The following is a 16,342-nucleotide window of genomic DNA, read 5'->3' as shown; positions in this document are numbered from 1 at the left end:
TTGTGTTCTCTCATTTATGTACTGCTAATTTGAAAGTGTTTTCAAATCATTCGTAGGGTTGATTTGAAAGTGTTTTTAAAATAAATGAAACTACTTTTAGAAAAATTGATTTCAGAAGAAACATCATAGATGTGGTTCTTGTATAAAGCATTTAAAGTGTTTTTTTTAGAATCCACTTGAATTTTTATTAAGAATTGGTTTCAAAAACACTTTCAGTTATTTTAAAAATACTTCAAAATGAGCGCATAATGTCTTCAAATACATGCAAGATCAGTTTTAACAAATTTGCTATGGATTTTATAGATTTTTGCAAATTTGTTAAAAATCATGAGTTATAGCTCGCAAGTAGTTCTTGGAAAATTCGAATTTGAAAATTTTCACAAGAACTTTTGCAAAGCACACTGAAATTTTTATAAGCCGTCTGAGACGGATGCATACAAGAATTTCTCCTGAACAGACCAAAACAAGAATAAATAAAAATACCATTAAGACAATAACACAAATAATAAAAGGGAAAGGGAGAAATATCCAGAAATTCAGAGCCTTCTGATGCACCGTGAACCAGAAGCGATGCACCCTGAATCGAATCGAATCGTCGATCGATGACCATGTTTTCGAGTTCTCATTTCACGGGGGCAATCGTTTCATCATAACAAGAAATAACGTCCCATCTAATACATGCATCCTTCTTACATGTCCATTCAGGCACAACAATTGAACTTTCCCGGAAGCTTTGATTCTTCATATCGTAAAAGTGAAGAAATGCTTGGGATAGCACTCCGGATTCTATCAAGATCTCACCGGTGTGGATTGCACATAATCAACTGTAAGGGTATGTTGAAAACGAATGCAAAGAATATGTAACGGCGAAAACCTCCTTTAACCCATACTTGATCTTGATAGTCCTTCAAAATCCACAACTCTAACCCTGCTAAAAATGAAGTTGAAGTCGTCTCCTTGTCATATGCGAGCGCTAGACATCCGCCCACATCAACAATTGCCCAAAAATGACGGCTGTTACCATCAAATTCTGGAGGAAATGGGATGACTCTGAATCTTTGCTCTCCAAGGTCATATACCACTACACATTTCTCTTCGTCATGTGTCCAATGTATGGCTCCATGGAGGCACACACTTTTCATGTCAATGCGCCAAAAAGTATGATCAAATGGAAGATCATCGTGCTCTACCTCTACGCGCCTCCATGACTCTGCACTACCCAGTGTGAAAACTGGAGGTTAATACTTGCACCAACCCTGTAAAAATTCGCAGACTGCCATATCCAATCTCGGCTCCCCAGGGTTTGATGTCCGGTGAAGTAGATTGGTAGCTGGTGGGTGAATTGGAAGTGGAGGGAAGGGTTATAGACTCTCGGGTGCAGGGATTAAATACGCGAATGCGGTGCTCATGAATAAAGACAAAACAAGCCAAGCCGTACAGCATATTGGGGAGACTGTACTCTTGGGGCTCAAGTGTTAGAAGGTGGGTGGCGCCGGCGGGTGAGAGACTGCCATCTTGGTTGATATGGAGGGACATAATGTGTTGCTGCTTCGTGTCAATGTTCCTGAGATCGAGGAGGAGACTGGTGTTTCGATTGGAATGCAGGTTTCGGTAGGCACTGAGAAAGGAAGGGTTTCGGGTGATGAGAGCGAACCACGCCTTGGAAACACATTTGAACCGCATCAGAGACTTGGCTGGTAGCTTTGGGAGTATCTGAAACCATATGATTTCATTTGGGAGCTCCGTAAATAGTGATGGAATTTTCGGAACATCATCGCCTTCGTCTTCAGCTACTTCCATGTTCATTTTTCGGGGGAGATTCCGAACCCCATCCAAACTTCCGACTCTGAGAATATATATATATAAACTAAAACTAGTTTGTCAAACGTCAGTTTTAGAAATATTGAAAAATGCAAAAATGTAAACGAAAGGATTATCGAACGAACAGATTAAAGTTATTACTTTATGGAGTTTTCAATGAGATCGAATTTAGTGACTCACATATGAACAAGAAAAGATCAAAACAGAGAAACAGAGAGATCCAACAATTACCAAATCCCTTCTATCTGGTTTTCTGCCCGCCGTGAGGATAGCCGTCTGCCGCGGCGAGAATCGCTTCTGCACTAACAACCATCCCAGGAGAGCTTTTTGCTGTACAACGAAATATATATACATACACGTGTTCTTTTTCTCAATGGATGCGTGGCCGGCCCGCTAAATTAAGTTCATCTCCAACCAACCCGGCTAAAGGTTATAGGGTTAAAAATAACTTGAAATGATATGAAAATTGTCTCCAACTGAAAGCTAAACCAAAAGGCTTGTGGGACCCACCGGGCCCAAACCCCAAAATCAGGTCAGCCGGCTATCCATTTCCAACCAACCCTCCAGCGCCAAAATGTCAAGTTTGATGCCAGCCCTGCCAAAATGTCAAGTTTGACATTTTTCCGCTTGACATTTTGTCAGCCTTCCAACTCAGCCCATTTGAATGCTAACGGCTACCTGGCATCAGCATAACGCCAGTTATTAGCGGCTAGCTAATGTCATGCTGCCGTCAAGTTACCATTGGAATTTGATTTTTTTTTTTTTTTTGGACGAATTTAAAAAAAAAATTCTAAGTTTTTTTCCTATAAATACCTACACCATTCCTACAACATTAAAAGTTGAAGATAATAAGTGCCACATAGATACGAATCCTATCTAAAATTTGCACAACCAATTACATCTCAACATGTGACATTTGAAATCCAGTCCGAAAAATTATTAAGATTACATAGAGATAAGAAATATGGAGAGTTACTCACTTTAGCGACACGTGTCACTTGAAATCCTATCCGAAAAATTATTGAGATTACATAAAGATAAGAAATCTAGAGAGTTACTCACGTTAGTGACACGTTAATCGAAATCCTATCCAAAAAATTATTGAGATTATATAAGGATAAAAAATCCGGAGGCTTATTCATTTGGCGACAAGTGATACTCAAAATATGTTCGAAAACCTTATTTTAATATGGTAGTTTAATTTAATTAACCATATTAATTTAATTAAAATAATAAATTATGTTTGGCCTATGGCCCTTTGGCCTCCTTGGTTGAAGATGGTTTTTTGTCAAAAGGCTATGTTTAGCCCGTTCAGTTGGAGATGGTACAAAATATGACCTAGTACGGTTCATTAAAATATAATTTCTTGCAGGACCATAGGGCTAAAGGGAGCCCTTTAACCCTCCTTCGGTTGGAGATGGCCTAAACTGATGGAGGCATCGGCCGGTTGGATTTTCATACCAAACTGTGTAGACTAATATTTTAAATTAAATTTGTAAATCAGGTGATGCGTTATCAATAAAAAATAAGCACGTTAATTAATATTTAAATAAATTTAATTATCAGCAACCACATCATCTAATTTATAAAAATATGATTTAAATGATTTCTCTAACATTATTTACACTTATTTTTATGATTAAACTTTGAAAGAAATTATCTTTTATTCCATAATTTTTATATATGTTTTCTTTTTTGGCAAGACATACGATATTATTCATAAAGATACTTTCACAAAGCACAAGTCCAAATCCTATTTCCTTCATATTATGTTTACGCCTTCTTCTCTTGCAACCAAACTCAACCGAGCATCATCCTCCTTCAGGCATATCTGTTCAGGCAACACAATTGAACTTCTACCAAGATTATTGATCATCGTATTATAAACATGAACCGATACCTGGATTCGCGGCGGAGAAGATCGAATGCAGAGCTTGCCTGTGTGGATCGTATGCCAAGGACTGAAATTGTAAACTGACTTCGGCCAGTGAGGGGGAGAGTGGTAGTAGCCTGTGGAGTGGTCAACGACTTTGAGGAGGAGGTGACTGTAGTTGACGTTGTTTTGGTGGACCTCAAGAAAGGAAGAGTCGCCGGTGATTGTAGAGGACCATGACTTGCAGACGCACTTGAAGCGCATCAGAGACTTGGTCGGTAGCCATGGGAGCATGTGAAACCATATAAACGAAGTGTTGATCGAACGTGATCTGTAGTTACAAGTACAAAATACAATATACAGTCAACTGTTTATTACGGTTGGCGCGATCAAAGATTACAGCAGAGCACCTCTTCAAATATGAACATTAACTGCTACTTCGACAGGTAAACAAGTAAACTCCCCATATGGCGTATCCGTGTTTACAAAGCGTATATTTTCTCATGGTCGGAGTTATATTCATCATCAAGATCTGAGATATTTGCCGAGTAGAAGGACCACGAGAAGGACTTGCTTCCACTGGCCCTTTTCATGCGCCTCTGCGAGTCCCGCTGGAAGGCCCCAAAGTGATGTCTGAAAACAAAGTAGCACATGCTTGCAAGAGTTCCAATAAGGATAGGCACTCCCACAATGGTTATGGTAGTAGCCATCCATGAACTCCCCTTTCCGACCACCACAAAAGCTATCGACAGAAATGCCCCACAGGTGCAAGCACAGGCAGCCCACATTAGTTTGTTCACCACTGACACGACTTGCTTCTGAGCCCCAGTTTCCCAGGCCACCAAAGTGATCTGAACCACAACAACTGCTAGTGAGATGAAAAGAGATGTGGCATTCAACAGGTAGAACAATTTGAAACCAACTTCATCGGCTATGTTAGCCTTCCCTGCTTCCGCCCCAGACTTTACATATTGGCCAGGCAAGTTAAAAATGGCCAAGAAAGCTATCGATGCAAACAGAACAGCAACTACTGTGATAGAATTGTTAGTGTTCTGGACAGCTTCCCTATGAAGCTTCTTTAGTTCCTTGGCAATGCCAGAAACTCGCCGCCGAGTTGTTTCATTTTGTATGAGCTGTGAGTGCACCTCATGCTTGATATCGCTCACAGTTCTCTTCAGCTCCATTGCTTCATCCACTTGGCCAACATGTTTTGCATACTTGGCACCAGCTTCCGCTAGTGCTTCTGTAATTTCTAATTTAGATTCCCCGTATGGTAGTTTATCTGCCAAATCCCTTGCAGTTTCACAATGATTATTTATGGCGTTGACATCAATAGACGTATAGCTCAGCAAAACACTCACTATCTGAAAGAAAGAGGATAAAACATCATCACAGGAGGAGCAACAGAAGTATGAATATACACACAGAAAGAAAAACATATGAAATTGGATTCACCACTTTTGAGGATGTAATACCATACTTCCTGGTTCCTCATCAAAGAAGAAAAGACGAACTTTATCAACAAAAGTTTCATCGACGGAAAAATGAGGTCCCAATATAAAATTTTTAACTGATATATCCTCACATTACTTATTATCCATCATAATTCTCTGTCATCTCACATCTTCTCCATAATCCCCACACATGTAGATAACCCACACGTCCAAACAAGGCATGGCCATTATCTGTCTTGGGTAGTAGTAAAGACGACTAAAGCAGGGACTCCTTGGCAAGTTGCCACAAGAGGAATCTCCATGTAAAGAACTAGCTCCTAACCCAATTTAGGCTTATGGTTACCCAGCAAGTAAAGCAAAGCAACTGATAAATCCAATGGAAGGAATACTAGTTAATGACAAGGTTTTTACGAGCTGATATTTTCATCCTACGTAAAATGTCAAACATAATGACGAGGATTTTATGATTACATGTTTTTTCAGAAATAGAATGTCAGTACGAAGATACCTGTGGACGGCATTTTCTTGTGGCTATATGCACAGCTGTGTTGCCCTTCTTGTCACGTTCATTCAGTATAGAAGTGTCAGCATCCAATATCTCCTCTACAACTGGAGTGCACTGACCTTTTACGGCCATATGAAGTGCAGTTTGACCCTTCTTATCCTTTATGCAGACTATTCCTCGATCTCGTTCTATAAGTGCTTTCCCAATACGGAGCAAGCCATACCTTGCAGCTGTATGTAACGCAGTTTTACCATTTTTCCTTACTATCCTCACTGAGCTGATGTCGGCATCCAAGATGGCGCTGACTACATCTAAATGGTCCTGAACGGCAGCTGAATAAAGAGGGCTAGTGTTTGACGAGTCACACAGCTTACAAAGCTCGGGCCAAATTCCCAATAGTGCCTTCACAATACCTGAATAAATAACAGTCAATAACATATTTCCAAGCAGTCAAAGGGAACACATCCTCTTAAAGAGCTTCACTTTCCACCGCCTCACTTGACAAACCAGAGTGCTCTCTCGCTGAAAAATAGTGAAATTAGTCTCGATTTGAAGGAAAGTTGGAGCCCATAAAAGATCGCATTTCCTGCTGCCGATCTCATATGAAATTGGGTTCAGTTTGATATACACACAGAAAGACAAACAGTAAATATAGATTATACGCGCCCGGGAATTGGGTAGAGTTTGAACTGATCTAATAATGTGAGTACCTTTGTCGCTCCGGTTTAATAATGTGATTAAATAATGTGAGGTTGATTTAGGCTATTGTAATATGTGAATACCTTTGTCACACATTTTAATCAAAGTGAAAAATAATGTGAATACCATTGTCATTCAGAAGCTGTTGAATCATTAACTGAAATATGCTTTAGATGTAATCCTCAAACATCATTTTTCATTTAGACTAAGATGTAAAGCTCTCAGAAATCGAAAAATCCTAACAAACCCATGGTCTTTATACCTCAAATGTCCAACTCAAATTCAATTCATTTTAAGCTAGGCATCATGAGTTGGATTGTGTTTAAATATATTGAAATTTGCATTTGTCATCATGACGAATTTGTTCTTTTCTATTTAGCTTCCTCTTTCTCCAGCAACAAATATCACATATTGGTCATGGTAAAAAATGACATGGGTTATTAGAGTTTGAAACCAACTAACAAAAGAAGAAGTGAAATAATGATTTAATTGACGGCAAAGGAAAATTTCTGTAGTTAAAACAAGGCTAATTTCCTCTTCAATCTATCTTTTACAAAATTTGTGTATTTCCTTTGAATGATTGACTTTTGACTTTTACCTCTGTGTAAAATGGTAAAATTCAAACTATGTTCACTGCTCCAAGACCTAGATTTTGTTTGTATTTGTTGATTGTATTTCCTTCACTGTTTGCGTTCTTTAGAAGCAGCAGATTTGCTACAAAAGATGTCATTAGACTCTCAAACCAAGACTTGGGAAATTCCTGAGCCTACCAAGAAGGTAATGTACTTTGCAATTTGATGATTATCTGCGGTTCTAAGGTTGATTTATTTTTCCATGTAGCCTTCTGTACAACGGAAGGATTCTTAACATTCGTACCAGCTCGATTGATGAAGTTCTTGGACGTGGATCTTAATGCATGTTTGATCATTACTTAATGCCTTTTGGGTAGTCTGAGATTTGACTGTTTATGCTTACAAAACCATTCTCAATGTTTCTAGCTAATCATTTATCAACTTTAACGTTTTTAAAACCCGCAGCGAAGTGCGGGTATTCTTACTTGTTATCACTAATTACTGAACTTGCACATAAACGACCAGTAATTATTACGATCATCCAGCACATACAAGGATCGTTCCAATTAATGAAGTTAAAATCCAAACAAAAAACCAATGAATTCAATCCCAAACAAAAGCTTTAAGAAGAGTGAAACCAGTAATCAATTTACCCAAGTGGCCACGCTTAGCTGCGACATGAAAGGCGTTCATATCAAGCTTGGACCGGATCTTGACAACCTCGACACCGCAGAACTTGAGCAAGTAACCAAACACCTCCTCCAGATTATTGTACGCGGCCATGTACAGCGCAGTCTCGCCGGCGTCGTTCTGCATCGCCATCAGATCAGATACCAGCGACCCATTTGAGGAGGGCTCGTCCTTGGCGAGCTTCTCCACCACCCGACTCAGCGCCGCAAGGTCGCCGGATCGGACGGCGGAGAAGAAGGATTGGTGGGTCAGGAAAAGCACGGACTTCGAGTCCATCGTGATTGAAAAGATTCAGTCTTTGGTTAAGTCTCTGTTTGGGTTCATCAAGGGTGGAGGAGGAGGAGCCGACCAGGTATTCCTGTAAACGAGTACCAGGTGTGATTGATTAATGATGTTTTTTAGTATGTCCAGAGATTCATCTGAAGGTGTAGGACTGTAAAGTGGGAGGGCATCATGTGGAACTGTAGGGGGTGGGAGGGCGGTTTATTGTGGAGAGCTTAAGATTCCTTTTTATTTCAAGTCAATTTAGGAGTGCACTGGTATCACATCATCCTTACTCATCATTAACATATATATATATATATATATATATTTTTTTTTTTCGTTTAAAAAAGAGGTACAACAGGTGACAAGTCACGGTTATATTCATTTTTTTTTTTTTTTTGGAAGATCAGGAAGATTTACATGGGCATTTCAACTTTTTTCTAGCCATAAGTCTGGCTTCCACATCAGCAACAAGTTTCGAATCCAAAACCTTTTCTAATTTGAAGAAAATCTCACAATATACCCTTTACCACTGCACCATCAGCTCACGGTTATCATTACCATATTTTAATCATGCTTATTAAGATAATTAGTTCTAATTAAAAAATGTGTGACACTCGGCATGATTTAATTCTAGCCTTTCCGCCGGCAATTACGTGCCTCTTATCACGGACTTTTACGCGTTATGCTGAAGCGGGCTGGCCTAGCCTAGGGCACGCCGACACCTAATTTAAGTCTGTTTCAATTGGGTCGTAGATATGGTCTGGGTCGAGACATTCAAATCCAGGTTTGCCTCAAACCGGCCCCTAATGATGTTAGGCCCGAATGGCCTACCTACCCGAAAGTGATATAGGTAGGAGGAGGCCGTTGAGTGGGTGACGCGTGGCTAGCGTGGCGTGCAACGAGTCATTGAGTTGGTGTGCACTGGACACTGGTAACTACTGTAATTTAAATTCACGCGCTAATCCTTCTCTCTCTCTCTCTCTCTCTCTCTTCCAAAATTAGCAACAATTCATCAGAGTAAAACTGAACAGAAAACAAAGATAGAGATTTAGTTGGATTCCGTTTTGTTTCCTGCATTCAGTTATTATTTTTCATCCAATTCCCCTCTCCCTAACCAAACTCTCTCTCTCCTCTTTCTCTTTCCTCACGCATTTTCTCACTCCAATTTCATATATAATCCCCAAAACCAAAAACAAATCCCAAATTCCCCCAATTTTCAAATTCAGAAACCCACAAATCTGAATCTTGAATTTTGGTTCCTCCAATTGGTTTTGGTTTCCGGTTGTTTTCTGATCCAGATGGGTTTCAAATCCCTCTTCTCCCGGAAGAAGAAATCCAGTCCCTCCTCCGCCGCCGCCGCCGCAGCACCCCACCCGGCCTTCGCCCCCACGCACTCGCGATCCCCCTCCTTCCACTCGCGCGCCCAGATTGCCGAGCTCGACCAGGTCTTCAAGAAATTTGACGTCAATGGCGACGGCAAGATCTCGTCTTCCGAGCTCGGGGCCATCATGAGCAGCCTGGGGCAGCCGGCCTCCGACGAGGAGCTCAATGGCATGATCTCCGAGGTCGATTCCGATGGCGACGGCTTCATCAACTTCAAAGAGTTCGCTGAGCTCAACACCAAAGGGATCGACCCGGCCGAGGCGCTCGAGAATCTCAAGGACGCCTTCTCCGTCTACGACATTGACGGAAACGGCTCGATTTCGGTGGAGGAATTGTACAAAGTTCTCCGGAGCTTGGGGGACGAATGTTCGATGGACGAGTGCCGGAAGATGATCGGTGGTGTTGACAGTGATGGCGACGGTATGATCAATTTCGAGGAGTTTAAGGTCATGATGATGACGGGATCGCGTTACACTGATCCGGTTTCAGGTTGATCATCAACGTCAAATTCATTGATGACACTCCACTTTTTTGGATTTGTTCATCCCTTCTGTGATTTAATTGTTTTTTTGTTTCTTTCAGTTAATTGGTACAATTTTTATGATTAAGTACCTGATCATATTAACATTTTCATCCTTGTATTAATTCGGATCTAATCGATATTGAAATGTTAATACTTTCTAATTTTGATTTTGTATGTAAATGTGTTGGAATCCCATTTATATACCACATCGGCCAGCGGTAAAGAAGAGAAGCACTTCAAAAAGAATTACCTCACTTTAACTAACATCGAGTCATTTTGTGATAAAACATCATACTTGACGGATTGGATAGGTGATAAAATAGAGACAATATCGGTGTCCTTGGAGAAGGTCCTCATCAACTTGAAAAATTCTACAAAATAGGATGTGTTTACTAGTTCACCCTTCAGAGTCCGAAAAAATTTATAAAGGCATTTTAGCACCACTAGGTCATCCTGTAGTGATTAAAAGTTAATTGGTATTAGAGTAAAAGAATATATCCTTGAAATGTAGTCATGTGTTTGTCGGATAACGTTTTCAATGTAACTGAATGGATTTGAAGATAATAAAACCTGTGAGTCCAACAATTTAAGCAAAAGAATATGTGATAAACTTCGGCATGGAATACCGAACTTTTCAATGTCTGTGAGAAGATGCTGAACATTATTTTCCTTCGGTAGACATCCACCGAACATCCGGCACTCGTAGCTCAAGTCTGAGTTCAAATGAAATCTCGAAATTGTCCCCGTCAAAACTCGGCAACCATGACCTTCCCTTATTTTTGATTGGGTTAATGTGGGAACTTCACCACAACTTTTCATGGAAATTAGTCCGTGACCAAAACATCAAAGTATCCTTAGCAGCACTTGGAAGGAGCACTGGAGTGTGGCTCGACCATGGCAGCTTCCAAGATGTTATTGGCTTCCTTCACCGCCTTCCGCCCTCTAACTTGCGCCGCTGCCTCCGCCTCTTATCCTGCGCGCTTGGCCCCACACCCGCCGGACCTGATCAAGTGGGTCCGTCGGGAAGGAGGGTTTGTGCACGAGGGCGTGAAGATAACTCAAGACAGTTCCTTTGGTCTTGGATTGGTGGCTTCTGAGGAAATCCCAAGGGGTTCCGAACTAATTGTTCTTCCGGAGCACGTACCTTTGAGATTTGGCTCAACTGAATCGGACGGCAGGGATGGGGTCGACTCTGTTCTCGATAATTTGGCTATCCAAGTTCCTGGTAGGTGTTTTTGGCTTTCCGACTTTATTGGTTTGTGATCATGATTTGATGTATTGTGTGCTGTTTAGTTCATGGGTATTTCGCATTTGTCTATTTTTTTATTCATTTGGTTCAAAAAGGTTTGAACTTCGATGTTCATATGTACTAAATTCGATTGGAGTTGAAGTATCATTTCCATGGGATTTTGAATGCTTAGTGACATTCTGTGTTTATTTTAAGATTTTAAATCGCAAATGTGGGTTAGATCAGTTGGTCACGGCAGTGTGCCACATCCCTGCATCCAACTTTGAATCTCCATCCCCGTAGTTTAGAATATCGCCTTCTCAAAAGAAAAAGGATAAGATGTTTTCAATTAGCAGTAGCTTGCCTCATCAAAATGTGTCCTCAGTTGTAGACGAGCTTCATTAGCTGGTACATTTTTCATGTATGAAATATTTTACATAAGATGTTTGCTAACATAAAAACCTACTGCATTTATATAGGATTTAGGTTTTGTTTTCTCTGCATAGGTGGTAACTTAAAGTTTCGTACATTAGGCTGTAGTGAGTTTTGAATATGAGTAAACCGAACACTGGAAGCATTTGGCAGAGGAACTTTGGGCAATGAAATTGGGTTTGAAGCTTCTGCAAGAAAGAGCAAAAACTGGATCCTTCTGGTGGCCATATATCAGCAGCCTCCCTGAAACGTTCAATATACCCATCTTCTTCCCTGGTGAGGACATAAAGAATTTGCAGTATGCTCCACTTCTTTACCAGGTACCTTATCACAGATCCCAATATTTACTACTGAGTTAGTCTTGCATATGAGACCATATAAGAGCTGGGAAACTGCAAAACGAGCTGCCCGCTCCCTCCATCCCTCTCTAGTTCGGGTTGTGTTTAAAATCTAGCGTAGATAATCTGATATCTTAGAGAAACTGTGGGTTATAGTTATGGTTGGATATTGCCTTGGAGAGGGTTGGCTGAATCCGAACTTGGGACATTTTTGTAAATTGCTTTCAATAATTGGGATAGCATAGACACTCTTGAGCAGGACAGAGAAATGGCATAGATACTCTTGTCCTCCGATATGGGCAACAAATGCCCATGTTGGGCATATGCATGAATTTTGGATACATAAACGTTCAACACCATGATTTCAAGGGGCTTGTAATATAGCTTGTGTATAGATTCTTATCTTGGCCTTGATAATCACTTGATTCTCACATCAAGATTTGAAGGTTTAGTGATTTCCTGTTGCAGGTAAACAAGAGATGCAGATTTCTTCTTGATTTTGAACAAGAAGTCAAGCGTGCTCTGGAAAATCTGAAACCAAATGATCACCCTTTTGGTGGCCAAGCTGTAGATGCATCTTCTCTTGGATGGGCAATGTCAGCTGTTTCGTCTCGGGCATTCCGTTTATATGGTAAAAAACTTCCAGGCGGGAACTACAATGATATTCCGATGATGCTTCCTCTCATCGATATGTGCAACCACAGTTTCAACCCAAATGCCGCAATAGTTCAGGACCAAGATGACAGGAATATGAAGATGCTAGTAAAGGTTTTATTTTCTTTTTTGTTTCTTTAATTTCATTTAGAAAATCTCCAATAGATATCATAGTTGAAAACTTAAAATCGCATTTTCATTTACTTGTCAAGATTCTCTCTCAATCCAGGTTGTGGCAGAAACAGAGATCAAGGAGAACGATGGTTTAGTACTCAACTATGGATGTTTAAACAATGATCTTTTCCTTCTGGATTATGGATTTGTGATACCTTCAAACCCCTATGATTGTATTGAACTCAAATATGATGGAGCACTTCTGGATGCTGCAAGTATGGCTGCCGGAGTATCATTGCCCAACTTCTCTGCACCATCTCCATGGCAGAAAGAAATCTTATGCCAGCTAAAGTTAGATGGGGAAGCTCCGCTTCTCAAGGTTTCTGCTTCCCTGAAACATATATAATTACTAACGGATTGATCATGGTAGTTGTGCTAAAATTATGAAAGACTTCTTTAGACTTTCTCGTATATAAACTGTTATATTTAATCTTGTTCTACTCTTGTCTTGCTTAATAGGTATGCTTAGGGGGCTCGGAACTGGTTGAGGGGCGCTTGTTGGCAGCCTTAAGAGTTGTTCTGGCTGATGACATAGAAACAGTTCAGAAGCACGATTTAAACAAACTTAAATCCATATCAGCTGAAGCTCCCCTTGGTATTGCAAATGAATTAGCTGCTTTTCGCACCGTTATTGCATTATGTGTGATTGCACTGGGGCATTTCCCAACCAAAATCATGGAAGATGAATCCCTGTTGAGTAAAGGTGTTTCAGATTCTACTCAGCTGGCTATCCAATTCAGAATTCAGAAAAAATCGGTGATTATAGACGTGATGAGAGATCTCACAAAGAGGGTGAAGTTTCTTGCATCGAAAGAAACTGTCACCGCTAAAGGCTGAATTGCTGCAGTAAAGGTGGCTGTTTGCGCACAATACTCTCTTAGTCATGTTTGTTGCCTCTTTCGTTTTAGCTACTTTGTTTTGCAGCATCTTTCTTCTGCTCTTTGGTAATTTGTGCATTATCATTTGTAGAATGCTTAAAAATATTGTATTTTTTGTTTTAATCACAGATTCTTTTGTTCTTCTCTAATCGTTCCGCTTACTGGATGAATCAATGCAACTCTATTTCGCTGTTTTTTCGGTTTTCTTAGAAAGGTCGAACTAGATGTGACGGGTAGTTTCTTACAGGCCATGAGTTTTACCGGTTGAATATGCTTGAACATGTCAGCAAGTTGCAGAAAACGACTCTTTCTAATCACAGAAAAAGTGACCTGTTGAAACTTAGGAATTTTTCACAAGATATTTTACGCATCGATGAAGAATATTCTCCGATGATATGATGAGAAAAAAGACAGTTTGATGTCTGATCATCCTCCTAAACCGCAAAATTTACAGAAATAAATAAATTATGTCTAATCATAAAATTAAAGTACGAAATGATGAGACCAGACAAGTGGAAAATTAAGATTAATTTCACTATTCCTTAAATTTCCGACAAAACAGAAACCTGTACAACTAACGTAGTAAAACCCCAAAAGACCAGAACTGTCGTAGTTGGCGCGGTGAAGAAACAGAAAAGCAAGAAAAACAGTAAGGAAAAAAACCAGAAAAAAGTAAACTCTAAAGCGTCGCCACCATAACCATGCAGATGCAAGCAGGGCAACCCCTACGAGGCTTATCCCTATGCAGCCAACCCGAGCGGCGAACGCGAGCGCTGGCGCGTAATCTCGCGGAGAAGCACCCTTCTCAGCCTCGTCTCTGCAGGCTGCTGCAGAGACGGTTGCTTGATCTTCTCAAACTCTTGCTTGATCTTCCTCACTTGGCTGTGAATTGGGACAGCCATGTAGCTGTATGTCCCCTCTTCGTCCATGATCCCGTTGTCGTCGTCGTTTTCGCCCGTCGTCTTGGTGGTGATGTTCTTGTTCTCCATAAAAAGACTCAGCGCAAGAAATTAACGCTCTTTTTGTTTTCTTAGGGCGTTAGGAAATCACACCTTCGGCCTTGCGTATCTGTTTTAACTTTTTGTTTATTGGAGAGTCATGAACGTTTTGAAAGCTATATATATAGGGAAGAAAGAACGAAAAGGGACACTATTTGTTCATGAATAGTGAGAGAGACGGGAAGGTCAGATATTTCCAAAAGGGAAGAGTAACCTCCTCTATATGAAATCAATTTGAGATGACACTTATCAAACGTGTTTATACAAGATTTTCGTTGAATTATAATAGTTAAAGAAAATCAGGAGTCAAAAACCCAAAAAAAATAAGAAATACATAAATACAACGAGAACGCAAAAATCACTATCTTTTTTACTCAACTTGCCATTTTTAACTTGGGGTCGGAACTCTCATTTTTGTTAAGGAAAACTAACGAAAAGTAAAAAAAAAACTTCCCCTTCAATGAAAAGCCCTTTTTAAAGGTATAATAAATAGTACTAGAGAAAGGTATAAATGTGGTTTTTCGTTAAAAGTGAACAGTAACATGAGTGTTTTGTTAAAACTCCCTTTTTGTTACAGTGGTTGGCGCCACTTGACCATTTTTATCATTTTTGTGTATTCATTTGTTTAATTATTTTTCATCTCATTGGCTGAGGGGGTCAATGCCACTTTGGTTTCTTTGTCAACTATTGGATTGTAGGTATCCTCATTACTAATTCAGTAATTTGATTAGTAGCTTAATCCATACATTATTTGGGTCCTTTTGTGGTCAAAGAACAAGGGCGAAGTCCTAGTGAGAGAGAGAGGTAGGGAGAGAAAATTGGGTGGCTGCCCGGCCAAACAAAGCCACCGGTCTTCCACGCTTGTTTGAAGGGGCTTCCTTCCTTTGACTTGATAATTAAGTATAATCAAACTCCAAATCAAAGGTAATCAATCCAGGTAACCTGACTTCTATTCCTTTCTCAGATATTCTAGGCATTCTAGGCAATATTTGAGTCTCGCGAATCAAGATCCTAAATTTTTATTCAACAACATCAATAATAATGCAACACATATTTTTATGATTATTAAAAATTAAGGATCATGAATCGGTTCGTATTCTTTAAAAAGATGATAACAAGTGGTACATGTATTGGATAAGAATATAGGGCTTGCTTACTTATTAGTAACGGAAAAATAAGGAATCGGATATCATTGGAATGGAAGAAAATAAGAAAAGGGAATGGAATAACCTATTCAATTTTATTTTTTTTATTCTGATTACTGATAAATAAACGAGTCCTATATGATGACTTAATTGGTCAGAACTCAGATATTATTCAAGAATCTAGAAAATGATGATGATTCTTGTGGAACTCAAGAAAATGACTGTGGAAAGCTTAATAGGAAAGATATAATCCTACTTTTTAAATATGAGTGATTGAAAAGAGATTGGCTTACCATGTACGAAATATACTTGTCGATTTGTAGGGATTCTTATCGATGTATGGAAAGCACGAAACCAAGCGTTTATGGTCGGCGACGGCCTGTATGAGTGCGTTTAAATGCTTGCATCGTTCCTACATGCAACACAGTTCTTCTAGACTTCTTTCTACCCTTTTGGTGTTTCAAGGGTTTAAGCAACCTACTTTATACAATCTTTTCAACCTTTCCTTTTCTTTCTATTTTCTTCCTTTTAAATCTAATGTTCTTATATATACATATTGATGTGACTTTATGAATATTAGATTTAAAAAATATATATACCTCCTAGTGGGAGGTTTCGTATGACTAGATAGTTCCATTCATGATTATGAATTTCCACTCCATTATCATTATATTAAAAAAATTAATTCCGCACCTAAATTTAAAGTCG

The 16,342-nt window shown here is 39.6% G+C and overlaps 4 protein-coding genes and 1 pseudogene across 4 annotated transcripts; 2 read left to right on the top strand and 3 right to left on the bottom strand.

The window, feature by feature from the left end:
• Positions 1-489: 489 nt before the first annotated feature.
• LOC137738383 (putative F-box protein At1g47790) lies at positions 490-2,173 on the bottom strand (annotated as a pseudogene).
• A 1,872-nt stretch (positions 2,174-4,045) lies between these two features.
• Positions 4,046-8,096, bottom strand: LOC137737965 (ankyrin repeat-containing protein At2g01680-like). The gene is made up of 3 exons (XM_068477559.1): positions 7,578-8,096; positions 5,657-6,066; positions 4,046-5,058 (listed from the first exon to the last, which is right to left on the bottom strand). Exons 1-3 carry the CDS (start codon positions 7,888-7,890, stop codon positions 4,177-4,179), a joined length of 1,605 nt encoding a protein of 534 aa, XP_068333660.1. The 5' UTR covers positions 7,891-8,096; the 3' UTR covers positions 4,046-4,176.
• A 753-nt stretch (positions 8,097-8,849) lies between these two features.
• On the top strand, positions 8,850-10,047 carry LOC137738372 (probable calcium-binding protein CML25). Its single transcript, XM_068478007.1, has one exon. It carries the CDS (start codon positions 9,180-9,182, stop codon positions 9,756-9,758), a length of 579 nt encoding a protein of 192 aa, XP_068334108.1. The 5' UTR covers positions 8,850-9,179; the 3' UTR covers positions 9,759-10,047.
• A 589-nt stretch (positions 10,048-10,636) lies between these two features.
• LOC137738055 (uncharacterized) lies at positions 10,637-13,707 on the top strand. Its single transcript, XM_068477658.1, has 5 exons — positions 10,637-11,012; positions 11,601-11,767; positions 12,254-12,553; positions 12,669-12,932; positions 13,073-13,707. The coding sequence occupies exons 1-5, from the start codon at positions 10,682-10,684 to the stop codon at positions 13,448-13,450; spliced, it is 1,440 nt and encodes a 479-aa protein (XP_068333759.1). The 5' UTR covers positions 10,637-10,681; the 3' UTR covers positions 13,451-13,707.
• A 259-nt stretch (positions 13,708-13,966) lies between these two features.
• LOC137736451 (uncharacterized) lies at positions 13,967-14,564 on the bottom strand. Its single transcript, XM_068475717.1, has one exon. It carries the CDS (start codon positions 14,478-14,480, stop codon positions 14,232-14,234), a length of 249 nt encoding a protein of 82 aa, XP_068331818.1. The 5' UTR covers positions 14,481-14,564; the 3' UTR covers positions 13,967-14,231.
• Positions 14,565-16,342: the final 1,778 nt, after the last annotated feature.

This window comes from Pyrus communis, chromosome 6 (assembly GCF_963583255.1).
Source record: "Pyrus communis chromosome 6, drPyrComm1.1, whole genome shotgun sequence".
In the NCBI taxonomy this organism is placed as follows: domain Eukaryota; kingdom Viridiplantae; phylum Streptophyta; class Magnoliopsida; order Rosales; family Rosaceae; genus Pyrus; species Pyrus communis.
This window is presented reverse-complemented; position numbering and strand designations above follow the sequence as displayed.

Bases quoted from the DNA above. Each gene is read 5' to 3' on its own strand.
- LOC137738055 (XM_068477658.1), top strand. From the start codon at position 10,682: ATGGCAGCTTCCAAGATGTTATTGGCTTCCTTCACCGCCTTCCGCCCT. The intron at 11,013-11,600 runs GTAGGTGTTTTT...AGCATTTGGCAG, and splicing joins TTTGGCTATCCAAGTTCCTG to AGGAACTTTGGGCAATGAAA. The intron at 12,933-13,072 runs GTTTCTGCTTCC...CTTGCTTAATAG, and splicing joins GGGAAGCTCCGCTTCTCAAG to GTATGCTTAGGGGGCTCGGA.
- LOC137738372 (XM_068478007.1), top strand. From the start codon at position 9,180: ATGGGTTTCAAATCCCTCTTCTCCCGGAAGAAGAAATCCAGTCCCTCC.
- LOC137737965 (XM_068477559.1), bottom strand. From the start codon at position 7,890: ATGGACTCGAAGTCCGTGCTTTTCCTGACCCACCAATCCTTCTTCTCC. The intron at 6,067-7,577 runs GTAAATTGATTA...TTATTTATTCAG, and splicing joins AGCTAAGCGTGGCCACTTGG to GTATTGTGAAGGCACTATTG. The intron at 5,059-5,656 runs GTATCTTCGTAC...TCTTTCTTTCAG, and splicing joins CAAGAAAATGCCGTCCACAG to ATAGTGAGTGTTTTGCTGAG.
- LOC137736451 (XM_068475717.1), bottom strand. From the start codon at position 14,480: ATGGAGAACAAGAACATCACCACCAAGACGACGGGCGAAAACGACGAC.